Source organism: Macrotis lagotis, chromosome 2 (assembly GCF_037893015.1).
Source record: "Macrotis lagotis isolate mMagLag1 chromosome 2, bilby.v1.9.chrom.fasta, whole genome shotgun sequence".
NCBI classification, from domain to species: domain Eukaryota; kingdom Metazoa; phylum Chordata; class Mammalia; order Peramelemorphia; family Peramelidae; genus Macrotis; species Macrotis lagotis.
Window position 1 is genome coordinate 266,092,748 of NC_133659.1, and position 17,419 is coordinate 266,110,166.

Here is a 17,419-nt window from a genome sequence, read left to right on the forward strand (position 1 = left end):
GAAAGAAGAGATTAGGGCCTTGGGGTACACACACACACACACACACACACACACACACACACACACACACACACACACTTATTATACAAAGAGAAGTTGACATGGATAGATGTTTCATCAAAGGATATTTAGAAGGAATGGTTCAAAAGGTAGGAAGAGAAAGAAGGAGGCACTATCATAAAAACCCAGTAAAGGAATGTCCAGGAAGGTTTCATGGTAAAGACAAGGTAGCTACTACAGAACTGATACAGAGAAACCTCAACATGTCTGTAGATTAAGAGATAAAAGCTGAGAATGAGCAAGAGAAGAAGATCATTGAAGAAGAGTTCCATAGGAGTTAGACACAAGATTAGTCTAGCATTGGGATAGCAAAGGAGCTTCACATTTCTGAAGCAGGGGGGTAGAAGGAAAGATGAGAACCATTGTTGATTTCTAGATAGGCTATCTCATTCTTGAAGAAGACCACAACATCAGGGAGGTAATGCCATGCTGAGCATGTGAATTGCATTTGAGTGAGGGTTTGCTGTGCCAAGTCAACAACCTTACTTTCTCCTCCAGAGTCCCTTGGGTCCAGTGTTATCAGTCAGGACAACTGGAGATGACCCTGGATATGAAGCAGTAAAGTTTAAGTGACTTGCCCAAGGCCACACAGCTAGTAAGTCTGAGGCTGTATTTGAACTCCTGTCCTCCCAACTGTAAGGTCAGTGCTTTCTCCACTGCACTACTTGGCTACCCCTCAGGTTAGATATTAGCAAAGCAGTGGTCATTTACCAACTGGGAGAAATTAATGAGAGTGGGGTGAAATTGTTGGCATGGAAAAAAAAAAGTTTGTGACAGCAACTAAGTATGATATAGTTAATCAGAATGTATTGAAAGGATTTTTGTAAGGAAGGAATCCCCTTGAAGTTAAACTGTGTGGACCTAGTTAGCACAGTTTGATGTCTTTCTTTGTTATCTCTTAGTTTCTGAATAGAAACAAGGAAGATAGGTGGTAGAAGTGTCTTTTTTTTTTAAGGTTTTTACAAGGCAAATGGGGCTAAGTGGCTTGCCCAAGGCCACATAGCTAGGTAATTATTAAGTGTCTGAGGTGGAATTTGAACTCAGGTACTCCAGGGCCAGTGCTTTATCCACTGCGCCACCTAGCTGCACCTGGAAGTGTCTTAAAGTTGATAATAGAAGAATAGTTTACATTTATAAAATCTTTTGTTTTGCTTTATTAATATTATTTAATTAGATTTTATCATATTAAGAATGCATCAAATATTTTATTTCTTTGGTAAAAAAGAAAAATGAAGTAAAAACAGTGTTGTAGTTGGATTAAGATTTATGAAGGGATTTAGAGTATGAAGGGATCTTTGAGATCAAATACACATACAATCTCAATGAAGCTCAATGAAGTTATGAGATTCTTCATTGAGTCCAAAGCAAGTTCATGTCTGATCTGAGATTCAGATTCAATCTTGCTGATTCCAGACTCTGCACTACACAGTAATGTCTTCTGCCTCCCTGGATTTAGGAACAAGATTCTAGAGCATCAAAGTATGGTGATTTAGGAGAAGTAAGAATATGGGAATTGGAGGATTTAAGGAAATTGTAATCTAAAAGAGAAATGTCAGCACTTTTCAGCTTGAAGATAGAATAATTTGAGGTGTAAGCAGTGGTTGGATGAGATAGAATGGAGATTATGGAACTCATCATGAGAGTTGAGGTCAGTGAATGCTGTCCAATGTGGCAAAAATGTCATCAATATGGGGGTGTCTAGGTGGCGTAGAGAATAAAGCACAGACCTTCGAGTCAGGAGTACCTGGGTTCAAATCCGGTCTCAGACACTTAATAACTACCTAGCTGTGTGGCTTTGGGCAAGCCACTTAACCCCATTTGCCTTGCAAAAAAACCTAAAAAACAAAACCAAAAAAACAATGTCATCAGTATATAACTGTTGAAGTCACTAAAATTGAGACTAACCCAAGTATTTAAATCATTGACAGAGAAAAGGAGTTTGGACAAGGAAGTTCAATAGGATCACAAGATTTAGAATTGGAAGAGACCTTACTGATTAATTAGTAAAAACCTATTCCTTTTTTTTCCCCAAGAAGTTTAGTGAAGATCAGATAGGTATACCAGAGCTGGAATTTGAATCCAAACTTGTAATTCTAAATTCAATAATAGAATTGATTATACAGTGTTCATTATTGGCTCAAACTCAAATTGCAAGGGAGAAAAGCACAACAAAAATCGTATCTAGGGTTTCTCAGCTTTTTTTGTGGGTAGGATTCCTACCCTCCCAAATACCCAGACTTAAAATTTTGGCAATAAACCCTCTCTTTTCTTTTCAACTTATAGATTGAGGCAAGGCAATGGGGTTAAATGACTTGCCCAAGTTCACACAGCTAGGTAATTGTTAAGTGTCTGAGATCAAATTTGAACTCAAGTACTCCTGACTCCAGGGCCATTGCTCTATCCACTGCACCACCTAGCTGCCCCTAGAATTTTCTTTTAAAATATATTTAGTATCCATCTCTTTCTTACCTTCTCTATACCTCTGTTCTACTTTAAATTCTTAAGCAGTCAGTCAGCAATCAACAAGTATTTATTAAGCACTTACTCTATTCTTGGTATTGTGATAGTGCTGGGAATAGAAGTCCAAAGAATAAATCAATCCCTTCTCACAAGGAGCTTACATATTAATGGAGACAATAAATGATACCTACAGATATGTACAGTATTAATATAAAGTCATTTAGTACTAATATCTACAAAATAGTTCATTATGGAATGTTTTGGGAAGATGGGCACTAGTGGTTGAAGTTTCAGTAAAGCTTCAGGCAGAAGATAGCATTTGGACCAGTGAATCTGTCATTTTGAATTACATCTTGAACCTCCTTTCCTTTTCATAGCTTATTATTTCACTCCCTCCTTTGGTTTATGGTATATGCAGAATGGTCTTGTGTTATTCATATTTTCTTTCTCTTATATTTAACTATTATTTGTTGCAGAATTTGTCATTAGAATGATCAGGTTAAATTATCAAGTATTTTAGGGTTTGTAGCATAAGTTGTTTTGTTTCTTTTTTTTTTTTTCCTGAGGGCAATCTGTGGATTTTTAGATTAGCTCTTAGGTTACCTCATCAGTTCCTGTGAGCATCTTAGAACGTATGCTTTAGTCCTGCATCATCAATTTCTTATTGGACTTTCAAACTAAATGAAACTGAATGTGTTGGAGACATTTCAGATTCAATAGATCCTGAAAAGACTGGTTATATTTTCCTCTAATCTTCATCATTTTTCACTTTTCTGTTTCTGACAGTCACCACTCTCCTATCTTGGCATTATTGTCTATTCTCTATTAGCCCTCCTCATATATATATATATTCAGTAAGTTACCAAATCTTTCCACTTCCACTTTCATAACTTTTTTTCTCCATTTACACAGCTATTATCTTTGTTCAGACCTCTATTGCCCTTCTGATTGCAACAGCTTTCTAATTAAGCCCTTGTCTTACCATTCATTCCATCCTGAATATTGTTGCTAAAGTAATTTTTCTTAAATAAAGATATGACCTGTGTTTCTCCTCATTTTTTTCTTTTGTTCCTAAGGATAAAACAAATTTCTCTTTTTAAAAAAACAAGCAACTGTCAGAGCCCTTCACAACCTGTCTCTAACTTCTCCACCTACAGTGGACATTACTCCTTTTCATGGACTCTGCAGTTCAGTCAAACTGACCTATTCTTTGTCCCTCTTTTCACAACACTCCTCCTCCTATCACTTACTGGCTATCTCATGTCAATGAAATTTTTTGCTATGGCCTCCTCATAGACCTTGCTTTCTGCCTGAATCTTTCCTAGCCCCCTTGAATGCTTTCCCTCTAAAAGTAACAGTGACAAAATTTAACTCTGTATATATTTTTATTTATTAACTTTATATTTTTCCTATATACTTGTGTATTTGTGTACACCTATCTCTTCCATTAGAATGGAAATGACAGTGAATAAGGATTGATTTTTTTCTTGCATACATCCCTAGCATTAACACACAGTAGATGCTTTAATAAATATTCACTTTATCAAATGACTGATTTTTTTTTAATGCCTGATCTTTTGACAAGAGAATCTTTTGTTTGGCTTATTCAAGTTATTGTTAGTTTAATAAATTCTGCAATTATATAGCCTTTGTGAACCCAGAACCACCAGGAATGGACTACTAGAAAAGGACTCTAGGAAAGGAGAATGTTAACAAATATATTTTTTTAATTTCTCTAAAGGCCCATTCATTCCAGCTCCAATATTCTATTCATTCTGATGTTTTAGTTATAAAAATGGTAGGATAAAATTTTGAATTAATTTTGTGGTTCATTTGAATTATTTAAATTGAAAGTTTAAAATTTGATAAAGGTCAGAGAATTGGACTTTCATTTGAAGTATTGCTAAATTGTGTTGGTTACATTTTTCATATATATGTGTATATATATATATATATATATATGTATATATGCACAATTTTTTCATTATTGTGTGTGTATGTACCATACACTCTTAAAACTGCTTTTCTTCTTAACTGCTCAACTTGAGAGCTATTATGTGTAACTCACTTAAACAGTATATACCAGTCTTCTTTTTATATGAACAAATAAATATAGGGAAGATAAGAATTGCTGATTTAAAATTTAGATTTTCATAAATTCTAATTTGCTTTGAAATGTGTTTTCAAATTTACTTTGAACAGGTTTGTTCTGATTTTCTAAACTTTTACTCCAAAAAGAAAAAAAAAGAAATGAAGTCATCGTTTTACTCATTCTGCACAATCTAGGAGACTCAGCCTCTTGGTCAAGTTGAGAATTAATAATTTTTAAAATGTAAGGAAGTAGCTTGACTGCTAAAGAATGAGGCTTAAAATTTAATTGTCATTGTCATACCACAATTTATTGAATATTTACTTTTAGGACTTAATATTAGATACCTTTTAAACCACCTCTGAGTTTAGGGTTCTTAATCTGACAGTGCTGGATATGAAATTTGAAAAACTAGGATTCAAATCCTTCTATATACTATATGTGTGACCTTGAGAAAATCACTTCTCCTTAGGCCTAAGTTTACTTGTCTATGAAGTAAAGAAATTGAATCATTCATATCCTAAATTTCAAATCACATGATACTATGATTACTTAGAACAATAAGTAATCTTGGGAAGATTATGTAATCACTCTAGGTCTATGTTTTTTTAGTCTGTAAAATGGAGATAGTACTTTCTGACTACCTCCACTACCACCCAACTTCACAGGGATGTAGAGAAGAAAAAAATGAAAATAATTCATAAAAAATGAAAAAAGATTATTGTTTCCATCTAAAACAGATGGTTAACTATTTGGATTTCATGGGTTGCATAGGAGTTCAAATGTAATATGAATCAGTAAGGTTGGTAAAAAGTATAGGTACTTTTAGTGAGCTCACATGGTACTTTGTAATGTTTAAGGACTGTGTATGCAGTTACAACTCCTTCAGGAGGAATAAAATTGAGCTTAAATCAAAGGAAAATAAATATAAGTTAAACTTAGTAGTTTTAATTTTAGATAAGAGCAAACTAGATACAGTGGTGGAATTGAACTGGTTTGTACCGGTTCTGCAGAATCTATACCTGATTTTATGATGAGTTTGGCAAACTGTTAATTTATTTGAATCCCACTACTGGTTAGATATAGTTCTTTGAATAGAAAGAAGATGTTTACCATAATATCACCAGAGACCTAGGTGTTTAATTCGGGCTACATTTCTTGCAAGCATATTTGTGTATAATTTTTTTCATTATTTCATTTAAGACTTAAATAAAAAAGGGGCTTAAATGGAGACCATCTAGTATCACTCCATTTTTACCTATGACCACCGTTTGGTCTCTTGTGTGGAACTTCAATTTTCCTTTAATTTTCCATCTTCACTGCCAAACCAATCTATCATAGAAATTAGGTGTTACTTACTCAAAATACTGTTTTTCCCTAAAATAACTTTTCTCTTTAGGTGACAAACAGCATGTTTGGTGCTTCAAGAAAGAAGTTTGTAGAGGGGGTCGACAGTGACTACCATGATGAAAACATGTACTACAGCCAGTCTTCGATGTTTCCACATCGGTCAGAAAAAGATGTAAGTTAAATAAGTTATATTGGTTTTTGATAATTATTCGTGAAGCCTAAAGTTTTTGCACCTTATCTAGAAGGAAATATTTCTAATTTCAGAACTCTTACCATATTTTTGATTTTCTAAATGAATCAAATATACATTGGCAAATTCTACTTTATGGGTTTTTTTTTTATTTTAGTTTTTACAGGGCAGTGGGGTTAAGTGTCTTGCCCAAGGTCACACAGCTAGCTAATTATAATGTGTCCGAGACTCAGTTTTGAATTCAGGTCCTCCTGACACCAGGGCCAGTGCTCTATCCACTATGCCACCTAACTGCCCCTGCAGATTTTACTTTATGGTAGAATAGAAACTAGATTTATAAAACATGATGTTGTTGTATACTGAAATGTATTTATTAAAGCTTACACTTAGATGCTCATTCAGAGTGTGTTTCTCTAGAAAATGTAATGGTTTCACCGGAGACAGTGAATCCCTGGCTACCTCTCTAGAACAGGGAGCTACTTCCCTTCTAATCCCTATTATTGGTTCTGCAGGAGTACTAGGTTTCCTTCTTTCCACTCCCATTTCCTTTTTTTCACCATCACTTAGCAGTCTCTTAACTTTTGAGATAATTATCATCCATCATTATCACCTGATCCAACTCCTTGTCATCATCATCTATGGGATTCTACTTCATTCTCCTTCTTTTGTTTAAAAATTCAGTGTTTCTTCTTTTTTTCTTATTTTTTAGGTTTTTGCAAGGCTAATGGGGTTAAGTGGCTTGCCTAAGGCCACACAGCTAGGTAATTATTAAGTGTCTTGAGGCTGGATTTGAATTCCTGACTCCAGGGCAGGTGCTCTATCCACTCTGCCACCTAGCCACCCTTCAATGTTTCTTTTTACTCCAATCCTTGACTTCATTCATTCTTTTTTTTTAGGGTGTTTTTTTTTTCAAATCAAATGGGGTTAAGTGGCTTGCCCAAGGCCACACAGCTAGGTAATTATGAAGTGTCTGAGACTGGATTTGAACCCAGGTACTCCTAACTTCAGGGCTGGTGGTGCTTTATCCACTGTGCCACCTAGCCTCCCCCATTCATTCATTCTTGATAAACTTCAGTACACACATTCTTTTCCCTGTACCCAAAGTTGAATCAGCAATATACTCCTTACTTGGTCTGTATCCCCAAGAGATTATAAAAAAGGGAAAAGGATTCACATGTATAAAAATATTCTTAGAACCTCTTTTCATAGTGGCAAAGAATGGGAAATTAAGGAGATGCCCATTAATTGGTTAATGTCTGAACAAGTTGTGGTAATGAATATGATGGAATACTGTTATTCTATAAGAAATGATAGATGGACAGGGTTCAGAAATACCTGTAAAGACTTTAATGAATTGATGCCCAATGAAGTGAGCAGAACCAAGAGAGCATTAACAACATTGTGCAGTGATATGACGGACTTGGGTTTTCTCAGTAGTACAATGATCAAAGACAATTTTGAAAAACTTGTGTTGGAAAATGTCATCCACATCGAATGAAAGAACTTTGGCATCTGAATTTGGATTTAAGTGTGCTATTTTTCCTTTTTTTTGTTGTGTTTTCTTTCTCTTGGTTTTCCTCTTTTGTTCAGATTCTTTTTTTTCACAGCATGACTAATATAGCCAGGTGACTCAGTGGATAGAGCACTTCTAGTCAGGAGGAGGAAGAGAGTTTCAATCCAACCTCAGACACTGCCACTTAATAGCTGTGTGACCCTGGGCAAATCACTTAACCCTGATTACCTTGCATCAAGGGCCATCTCCAGTTGTCTTGATTCATATCTGGCTACTGGACCTAGATGGCTCTGGAGAAGAACATGAGACTGGTGACTTTAGCATAGCACTCTCCACTCAAATCCAATTCATATGCTTGTCATGGCAGCATCTCTCTGATGTTGTGGTCTTCTTCAAGAATGAAGAACAAAAAAGAATTATAATGTGGAAATATATTTCACATGTTTATGTATGTATGACCTATATCATATTGCTTGCTGTCCTGGGGGAGGAAGGGAAGGGAGAAAGAGAAATGTGAAACTCAGAATCTTACAAATCTACAGAAATGTATGTTGAAAACTATCTTTCCATGTAATTAGGAAAAAATAATAGTGCCCCACGTCCCCAAGTCTTGTCCCCCTGAATTAGCCTAAAAACATTTTTAGAAAGCACCTGCTTTGTGCCATGTGATAGGCACCATGCGAAGGATTCAAAGATAAGAAAATTATTTTGCCTTCAATTTCCCACATTCTAACTGACCATCCGCACCACCATCCTGTGATTTAATTGGTATAGGGCCTTTTTTTTTTTAGTTTTTGCAAGGCAGTGGGGTTAAGTGGCTTGCCCAAGGCCACACAGCTAGATAATTATTAAGTGTATGAAGCCAGATTTGAACTCAGGTACTCCTGACTCCAGGGCCGGTGCTCTATCCACTGTGCCACCTAGCCACCCCTGTTTAGGGACTTTCTACTGAAGAATTTCAAACTATGGAGTTGAACTACTTTCTCTGAAACTTAAGAATCCAAAGTACTTTCTGGAGTTATCCCGAGGGTCAAAACTTAATACTCTTCATTCTATTCTACAGCTACACAATTACAGGTTGAACTTGAGACCACTTCTCAGCTCACAGGATAGCACTATCCATTACTCAATGTTACCTCAGTATAAAAGAATATACTGAAAAATTATTAATATATTTAAAAATATATTCAGGATAGCTAAATACTAAGTAATTAGCATTTGGGGAGGATGTCAGAAAAGTCTTTGTAAAGAAAGATGATTTTTGAAGTATGACATGAAGTAAGGAATTCTGGGAGGTAGAGATGAGGAGCAAGAATATTCCAGGCTTGGGAACAACCATTACAGAGATGCCAAGATAGGAGTGTTGTATGTGTGTGGATCAAATACCACAAAATTTATTTAGTATTTTATTTCTCCCCAGTTACATATAAAACAAATTTTAACATTTGTTTTAAAAATGTTGAGTTCCAAATTCTTTCCCACTTCCCCTCACCTGTGGAGAAGGCAAACAATTTGATAGAGATTATATACATGTGTAGTCATTCAAAACATTTCTATTTTACTCATGATGTGAAAGAAGATATAACCCCCCCCAAAAAAAGCAACCAAGAAAAATAAAAGTTAAAAAAAAGGTGTGCAACAATCTGTATTTAGAAACCATCATTCTTTCTCTGAATATGGTTAGTATTTTTCTTTTTAAGTCCTTCAGAGTTGCCTTGGACTCTTGCATTGCAGAGAATAGCTAAATCATTCACAGCTGATCATGTAACAATATTGCTGTTACTTTGTACACAGTACATTTCACTCAGCATCAGTTCAAGTTTTTTTTTTTTTCTGAGAGCATTCTGCTCATCATTTCTTATAGCAGAATAGTATTCCATCATAATTGTGATGGAATTTGTTCAGCCATTCCACAATTGATGGGCATCCTCTCAATTTCCAGTTCTTTGCCATCAGAAAAGACATGCTACAAATATTTTTGTACATATAGGTTGTTTTTCTTTTTGTTTTTTAGCTCTTTATAGTTTGAGGCATAGTTCCAGATTGCTCTATAGAATGGTTAAATCAGTTTCTAACTCCACCAACAGTGCATTAGTGTTCCAGTTTTCCTGCATTCCTTCCAACATTTGTCATTTTCCTTTTCTGTCAGAATTGTTTAAATTTGCCTTTCTTCAGTAAGTATTGAGGTGTTGTTTTTTCCCCATATGGCTATACATTTTTCATCATTCCATCTGAAAATTGTTAATATGTTATGATTATTTATCAATTGGGAAATTACTCTTTTATAAATGAGGCCTTTATTAGAGAAACTTGCTTCCAAATTTTTTTAGAGTTACTATTATTATTTCCATCCATTTGAATCCCCCCCATTTATTCTAATCTCTCCTTTTTACCCTATCCTTCCTCAAAAGTATTTTGCTTCTAACTACACTTTCCCTGAATCTACCCTGCCTTCTCGCATTCAACCTTCCTTCACTTATCCCATTCCTCTTCTACTTTCCTGAAGGGCAAGATAGAATTATGTACTCAAATGAGTTTGTGGGTTATTTTAATCCAATTCTGATGAATGTAAGGTTTACCCTCAACCCCCCCCACTTCCCTCTACTATAAGTGTTTTCTTGCCTCTTTTATGTGAGATGATTTACCCTTTTCTGCCTCTCTTTTTCTCTTTCTCCCAATACCTTCCTCTCTTACCTTTTAATTTTATTTTAATATGTTGTCACTTCATACTCAAGTCATACTTGAGTCCTCTGTGTGTGTGTGTGTGTGTGTGTGTGTATGTGTATATAATAGTACATATATACATATGCTTACATAAACAATATACATTTCTTCTTATTTCCCTAATAATGAGAAAGTTCTTCTAAGTTAAGTTTATCCTCTTTCCATGTAGGAATGTAAACAGTTTAACCTTATTAAATTCCTTCTCTTTCTTTTTTATGCTTCTCTTTAATCTTGTATTTTAATGTCAAATTTTCTATTCAGCTCTGATCTTTTCATCAAGATTGCTTGAAATTATTCTGTTTCTTTGATCTGAAAGATCGTTTTAAATTTTTCTGGGTAGGCGATTTTTAGTTGTAATTCTAGTTCCTTTGCCCTTGGGAATATTATATTCCAAGCCCTCCAATCCTTTAATATAGAAACTGATAAGTCTTGTGGTCTCCTGACTATAGTTCCATGATATTTGACTTGTTCATTCCTGGCTACTTACAATATTTTCCCCTTGACCTGGGAGCAATAGAATTGGGCTATAATATTCCTAGTTTTCATATTGGATCTCATTCAGGAGGTAATGGGTAGACCCTTTCAAATTCTAGTTTCCCCTCTGGTTCTATAATATTAGGGCAGTTTTTTTCCTTGATAATCTCTTAAAAGATGATCATTGTTTTTGAGTAGTCCAATACTTATTATCTCTCCTGCATCTGTTTTCCCAGTCAATTATTTTTCTTGTGAGATATTTAAGTCTTTTTTTTCCATTCTTTTGGTTTTGTTTATTGTTTCTTAACTTCTCATAAATTCAGCTTTCATTTGCTGAATTCTGATTTTTAAGGAATAATTTTCTTCAGTGAGATTTTTGTAACTTTTTACATTTGACAAAATCTACTTTTTAAGTAGTTTTTTCTGCAGTGAATTTGAGTCTCTTTTTCTATTTGGCAAATATCTGCTTTTTCAATGCATTCATCTCTTCATTGATTTTTTTTGAACCTCTTTTATTATTTGACCTAATCTGTTTTTTAAGGGCTTATTTTCATCAGTATTTTTTTATGTTTGTCTCCTTTACTAAGCAATTGACCCATTTTTTTCCCTGATTTTTCTTGCAGCCTAGTCATATCACTTCCCAGTTTTTCTTCTGCCTTTCTTACTTGATTTTCAAAACCCTTTTTGAGCTCTTCCATGACTTCACATAAATTTATATTTTTCTTGGTGACTTTGGAAATAGGGACTTTGACTTTTGTTATCCTTTTCTGAGTGTGTATTTTGAGCTTTCTTATCACCATAGTAACTTTTCTATTGTCAGAATTTTTTTTCTGTTGTTTTCTTGACTTTTAACTATTAAAGTAGGACTCTGCTTCCAGAGATACTTCTAGGAACCTATAAGTTTTCAGTTCTTTGAAGGTGGTATGATTGAAGGAGAGGTGAATTATACCAGTATTCTGGTCTGTGAGCTACCACAAACATTCTTTTCTGCCGTGGAACTGTGACAAGGGTTCTTGCTCCACTGCAGTCATAAACTTCAGTATGCTGATGATGCTCTTCCTTGACCTTGGAACTGCCATCCAGAACTGTGACTTGAGGCAGAGCAACAGAGTTCTGCCTCAATGCTAGCAAATGGACCCATGTAATATCCTTCTGACCTATTGGTTGACCCCTTTAGCATCTGGAAGCAGTTACTACCACAGCAGATTCAGTGACTCCTAAGGCCTTTTCCTGGTTTGCTGTATTTGGGGCTGTGCTGACTTGGCTTTCTTTGGACTGTCCTCTACTCCCATTCCGGTGCAATAGATCTTATTGACTTTCTAAGTTGTTTTTGCCTGGAAAATTATTTTGCCCTATCTTTAAGGATGTTTATAGAGGTTTGGACAAGAGCTCAAACAAATTGATGCCTTTCTTCATCATCTTGGCTACCCTAGAAGCTTCTATGTGGAATGAGAAAGCATAAGTTAGAAAGTCACACAGCCTTTGCAACAAGGACCCGGTTGAACTTGGATGTTTATAAATTCAGTATGGTTGTGTGATTTTATTTTTCAGCTTCTTTCAGGAGCATGAGAATTAAAGATGGGAGTATTCAGGATCTGAATTTGATAAAGGATGAGGAATAGTATTTGAGGATCAAGGACAGTAAGGGGATAAAGTTTTTAACTTTAGTGTTTAACTACTATGCAGTTACAATAGTAGGTGATGACACTGAGGAGTAGAGGGAGGAAGAATAGTTTTAAGAAGGTTATGGTTTAGGAAGAGAACAGGGATATCAGAATTTTTTTCTTGGAGCTAGAACCTCTTAGATTCCATTATGAATATTGGTGATACATAGGCTGTTACAATTTCTTTATGGAGCTGAGGTAGAGTATCAGAGTATGTCATAGAATTTGAGAAGGTTGAGGAAGTGAGGATTATTGATGTTTGTCCTTCATTCTTAGAAGAGGACTATGCCATCAGGGAGGTGATGCTGTGATATGCACAAGAATTGTATTTGAGTCATCAGCCTCACTTCTTCCAGAGCCATCTAGATCCAATGGGCAGATATGAATCAATATGACTGGAGATGGCCCTGGGATACAAGGTAGTCAGGGTTAAGTGACTTGCCTAGGGTCACACATCTACTAAGCATCACATGTCTGAGATTAGATTTGAACTCCAGTCCTTCTGACTCCAGGGCTGGTGCTCTCTTCACCACGCCTCCTAGCTGCTGAAGATATTTTGGGAAGATTCATGCTGAATGTTTTAAGCCCCATAGATTAAAGACAGAAATTGTGGAAGAGAGATGGTTAGTCAAGTACTGAACTTCTTGAGAGGAATAGTGAACTAAGGACAGAAACCATCATGATCTGAATAGAGTGGAAACTCTTAATAGAGGGAATTTCAGAGTAGGAAATATTACTGGGTAATGTTGCAAAGGAAACATCTGGAAGTGGTAGTGGGGAGCAAGAAGTTATTGTATTTGCTCTTCCTTCAGTCCTGTGTATATTCACTCGCAGCCTCCTACAAGCAGAGCTGAGAGGATGACTGGGAGTGGAGTGAAGTCTTGGAGAAGCCCAGGGAGAGCAAGTGGATAGGAGGAGGAGAGGAACGAGTATATTTACCAAACTCTGTTGAATTTATCATGAATTTTTCATGACCTTGAGGCCATGTTCAACCTCAGTGAAAGCGTTTGATAACATGGCTGAAAACATCTTGCTAAAAGTATGGGAGCAAGAACACATCTTTGTTTCACTCCGTTGGTGACTGGAAAAATCTCAAGAGCATCGTCCACTATGTAGAACCCAGGCATGCATGCTGTCATGGAACTGGCATACAATACTGATGAACTTCTCCTGGCAACCAAATTTTGACATCATTTTCCATAAGCACTCATGGCTGACATTATCAAAGACCTTGGTCAGATCTACAAGTCAAGACCAAATTGTATTGGTGCATAATCTTCTGTTTGTAGATGATTGTGCCCTCAATGCAGTCTCTGAAGCTGAGATGCAACAAAGTATGGATCGATTCTCTGCTGCCTGTGCTCATTTTGGTCTGACAATGAACACCAAGAAAACCCAGGTGCTCCATCAGTGAGCACCACACCATCCATATGTGGAACCATCGATTACAGCAAATGGAGAAGTTTTGAGTATTGTGGACAAGTCCACTTAATCTTGACAGTGCCCTTTCCAAGGGAGTACACATTGACAATGAGGTTGACACTCACATTTCGAGAACTAGCTCAGTATTTGGGAGGCTATGAAAGAAAGTGTAGGAGAGAAGAGGTTATTAGTCTGACTACCAAATTGAAGGTCTGCAGAGCTGTTGTGTTGACCTCATTGATATGTTTGTGAAACCTGGACAGGCTATCAGTGCCATGTCAGGAAACTGAATCACTTCCATTTAAATTGTCTTAGGAAGATTCTGAAGATCACCTGGCAGGAGAGAAGATACCAGACACTGAGGTCCTTTTTCGAATTCAACTGTCAAGCATTCCAACATTACCACAGAGTGTGCAACTACAAAGGGCTGGACATGCTGTTAGAATGCCAGATCCACCCTTGCCAAAAAAACTATTTTTTTGGAGAACTCACACAGGACAAGTGCTCACAAGAGGGGTCAGAAGAAGCCATGCTGGGACACTCTGGAAGTCTCATTGAAGAACTTTGGAATTGATTATATAGTATGGAAGACAATGGCACAGGACTGCCCTCATCAGTGAGAGTGCTGCACTCCCAGAGGTTGGCAGAATAGAAGTAGTTCAAAGGAAACCTGACATATGTAAGTATAGAGTACCCACCCTGGGTGTTCACATGGACCATTTGTACCCAACCTGTGGTAGAGCATCCAAAGCTCATATTGGTCTTATCAGCCATAGTTGGACACACTGTAATTTGTCTCAAACACAGTGATGTCATTTTGGTCTTCTTCGATAATGAAGGACAAGAACCAACCAATCAACCAAACTCTGTACTCAGTATTGAATATACAAAGAAAGGTAAAAGCCATCCCTCCTTTCAAGGAGTTCATTCTAAAGGTGGAGGCAAAATGGAAACAGCTATGTACAAACAGGCTATATACCTACATACAGGAAAAATCGGAAATAATCAATGGAGTGAAGAAGTAGAATTAAGAGGATTAGAAAAAGACTTCCTGGGGCAGCTAGGTGGTGCAGTGGATAGCATACTGGCCCTGGAGTCAGGAGTACCTGAGTTCAAATCCAGCAAGCCACTTAACCCCATTGCCTTGCAAAAACCTAAAAAACAAAAACAAAAAGATTTCCTTTAGAAAGTGGGATTTTAGTTGATACTTGAAAGAAAATGAGGAGGCAGGACATTTCAGCCATGGGGGAACAGTCAGTGAAAGTACCTGGAAACAGGAGATAACAGGGTATGTTGTTCAAGGTACAATAAGAAGGTCAGTGTCCATAGAGGGGAAAGGATGTCAAGTAGTTTGGGGTTTAGGACTGGACAAGCTATGAAAGCCAAACAGAGAGTGTCATGTTTGAACTTGGAAGTGAGAAAGTCACTGAAATTTATTCAGTCAGGAGGTGACATGGTCAGATCTGCACTTGAGGGAGATCTTTCATTTTGACGGATAAGGGGAGGATGAACTGGAGTAGGAAGAGACTCATGGCAGTAGACAAATTAGCAAACTATTGCAATGGTCTGGTTATGAGGCAATCAGTGGTAATGTTAAGAGAGAAGGGAGAGGGGTGGCTAGGTGGCGCAATGGATAAAGCACTGGCCCTGGAGTCAGGAGTACCTGGGTTCAAATCAGGTCTCAGACACTTAATAATTACCTAGCTGTGTGGCCTTGGGCAAACTACTTAACCCCATTTGCCTTGCAAAAACCTAAGGGAGGCAGGGAGGGAGGGAGGGAGGGAGAGAGAGAGAGAGAGAGAGAGAGAGAGAGAGAGAGAGAGAGAGAGAGAGAGAGAGAGAGAGAGAGAGAGAGAGAGAGAGATGCTACCCTTGAGGGTAAGGTAATAGATATATTGTGGGGAAAGGAGATGATGTTTTGAGGAAAGATATGAATTCAATTTTTGATCCATTGAATTCAATATGTCTATGGGACATCCAGTTTGAAATGGCTAGGAGGCAACTAGGAATGCAAGATGAAAAGTCAGTAGAGAGATTAGAGCTGGATAAATAGATTAGAGCATCATTACCATAGAGATGATTGTGGAATACTTGATAGTTGTTGAATTCACTAAATGGAATATAGAGAGGAGAGATAAAGAGCCTGGACAGAGCCCTGGATGAAAATCAAGCAGAGGAAACTGAGTAGGAGGGGTAAGATAGGGAGGAGAATGTGGAAGAAAGTAGAGTCACAAAAACCTAGAGTAGAAGAGGATGATTGATCTAGTGTCCTCATTAGAAAGGTCAAAAAATTTCATTGGTTTTGGCGATTGAGATTGTTAGTAACTTTGGAAACAGCAGTTTTAGTGGAATGATGTGGTTGGATGCCAGATGATAGAGTTAAGAATTAAGTGACAAGAAAGGAATAGGAAGTTAGCTAGATGGGCAAATTGATCAAAAAAGGAATTTTTGAAGCTAGGGAGAGATATTAGTGTGTTTGTGGGCAGTAGCGAAGTAGCAGTAGACAGAGAGAGATTGAAATAAGTGAGAATAGGTGTTAAAGAGGTGGAAACCTGCTGGAGAAAACAAGATGTAATGAGTTCACTTGTTAGTGTAAAAGGTTTATTTTGGGAAGGAGTAAAGCTATCTCTTCATGTGAGACGTGGGGTAAAGGAGGAGATGGTGGTGGAAGGCATATGAATAAAAGTTGAAAAGGAAGAAGAGAGAAGAGGGATCTACCTCTGAGAAAAATGGCCTGAATGTTTTCAGTAAAATAGGAAACAAGGTTTTCAGCGGAGAGGATGAGGAGGGGAAAACCATATTCAGTTTGAAGAGAAATAGAAAAATTTTGATAAGCCATCTTGGAGAATTAGGTACTAAGTTAATTAGACAGTTGAAAAATGATCGCCTTCTGGCAGTGAGGGCCCAGAAGAGTACCAGAATGAAGTCTATGTAATAAAAATTCCATAGGGCAGTAGAACAGAGTGGTCTGAGTTAGATGAGACATGGATAGAGTAGAGTCAAGAAAAATGTGGAGAAGAGAGAAGGGAATTCCTGATTGCCTCCCATCTAGGACCATTTCCAATCATCCTGATTTAGATCTGATCACTGGATCCCAATGGATCTGGAGCAGAAAGTGGGGCTGATGACTGCACACAGTACCTCCTCACTCAAATCCAAGACACATGCTTGTGTTGGTATCACCTCCCTGATGACATGGTCTTCTTTGAGAATGAAGGACAGACATCATCATCATAGTTTAAGATGACTTGCTTCTAAATGGCTAATAATTAATACAAAGGTGGGGAGAATAGCAGGTGGTAGAAGTTTGCTATCTTGTAGTATCAATAATATTAATGAATAGATTGTGGCAGATGAATTGTTCCGTCTTCTTGGAGTGGTGTTGCCAGGCAAAGGCCAAGAGCATTGAACCTTTGGTTGCCTCCTTTTTCTTAGATCAGGGCTTGTATGGGAAGGTCAGAGGGTCCTTGATT

General features: G+C 37.0%; 1 protein-coding gene and 1 long non-coding RNA gene across 17 annotated transcripts in view; one reads left to right on the top strand and one right to left on the bottom strand.

The window, feature by feature from the left end:
• Positions 1–17,419, top strand: part of CNOT2 (CCR4-NOT transcription complex subunit 2) — a 171,866-nt gene that overhangs the window by 91,562 nt on the left and 62,885 nt on the right. For 10 of the 16 annotated variants that reach the window (XM_074226131.1, XM_074226136.1, XM_074226130.1 and 7 more), the window contains one exon: positions 6,009–6,131. The exons of 3 other annotated variants lie outside the window; for them this stretch is intronic. In XM_074226131.1, coding sequence (XP_074082232.1) covers positions 6,009–6,131 — 123 coding nt within the window. Of the gene's footprint in view, positions 1–585; positions 656–4,626; positions 4,853–6,008; positions 6,132–14,522; positions 14,626–17,419 lie in introns of those variants that run through there. 3 more of the 16 variants (XM_074226139.1, XM_074226138.1, XM_074226143.1) reach the window with 3 other exon arrangements.
• The window catches only part of LOC141514944 (uncharacterized), a 62,436-nt gene that overhangs the window by 20,861 nt on the left and 24,156 nt on the right, over positions 1–17,419 (bottom strand). The gene's annotated exons all lie outside the window — the stretch shown is intronic.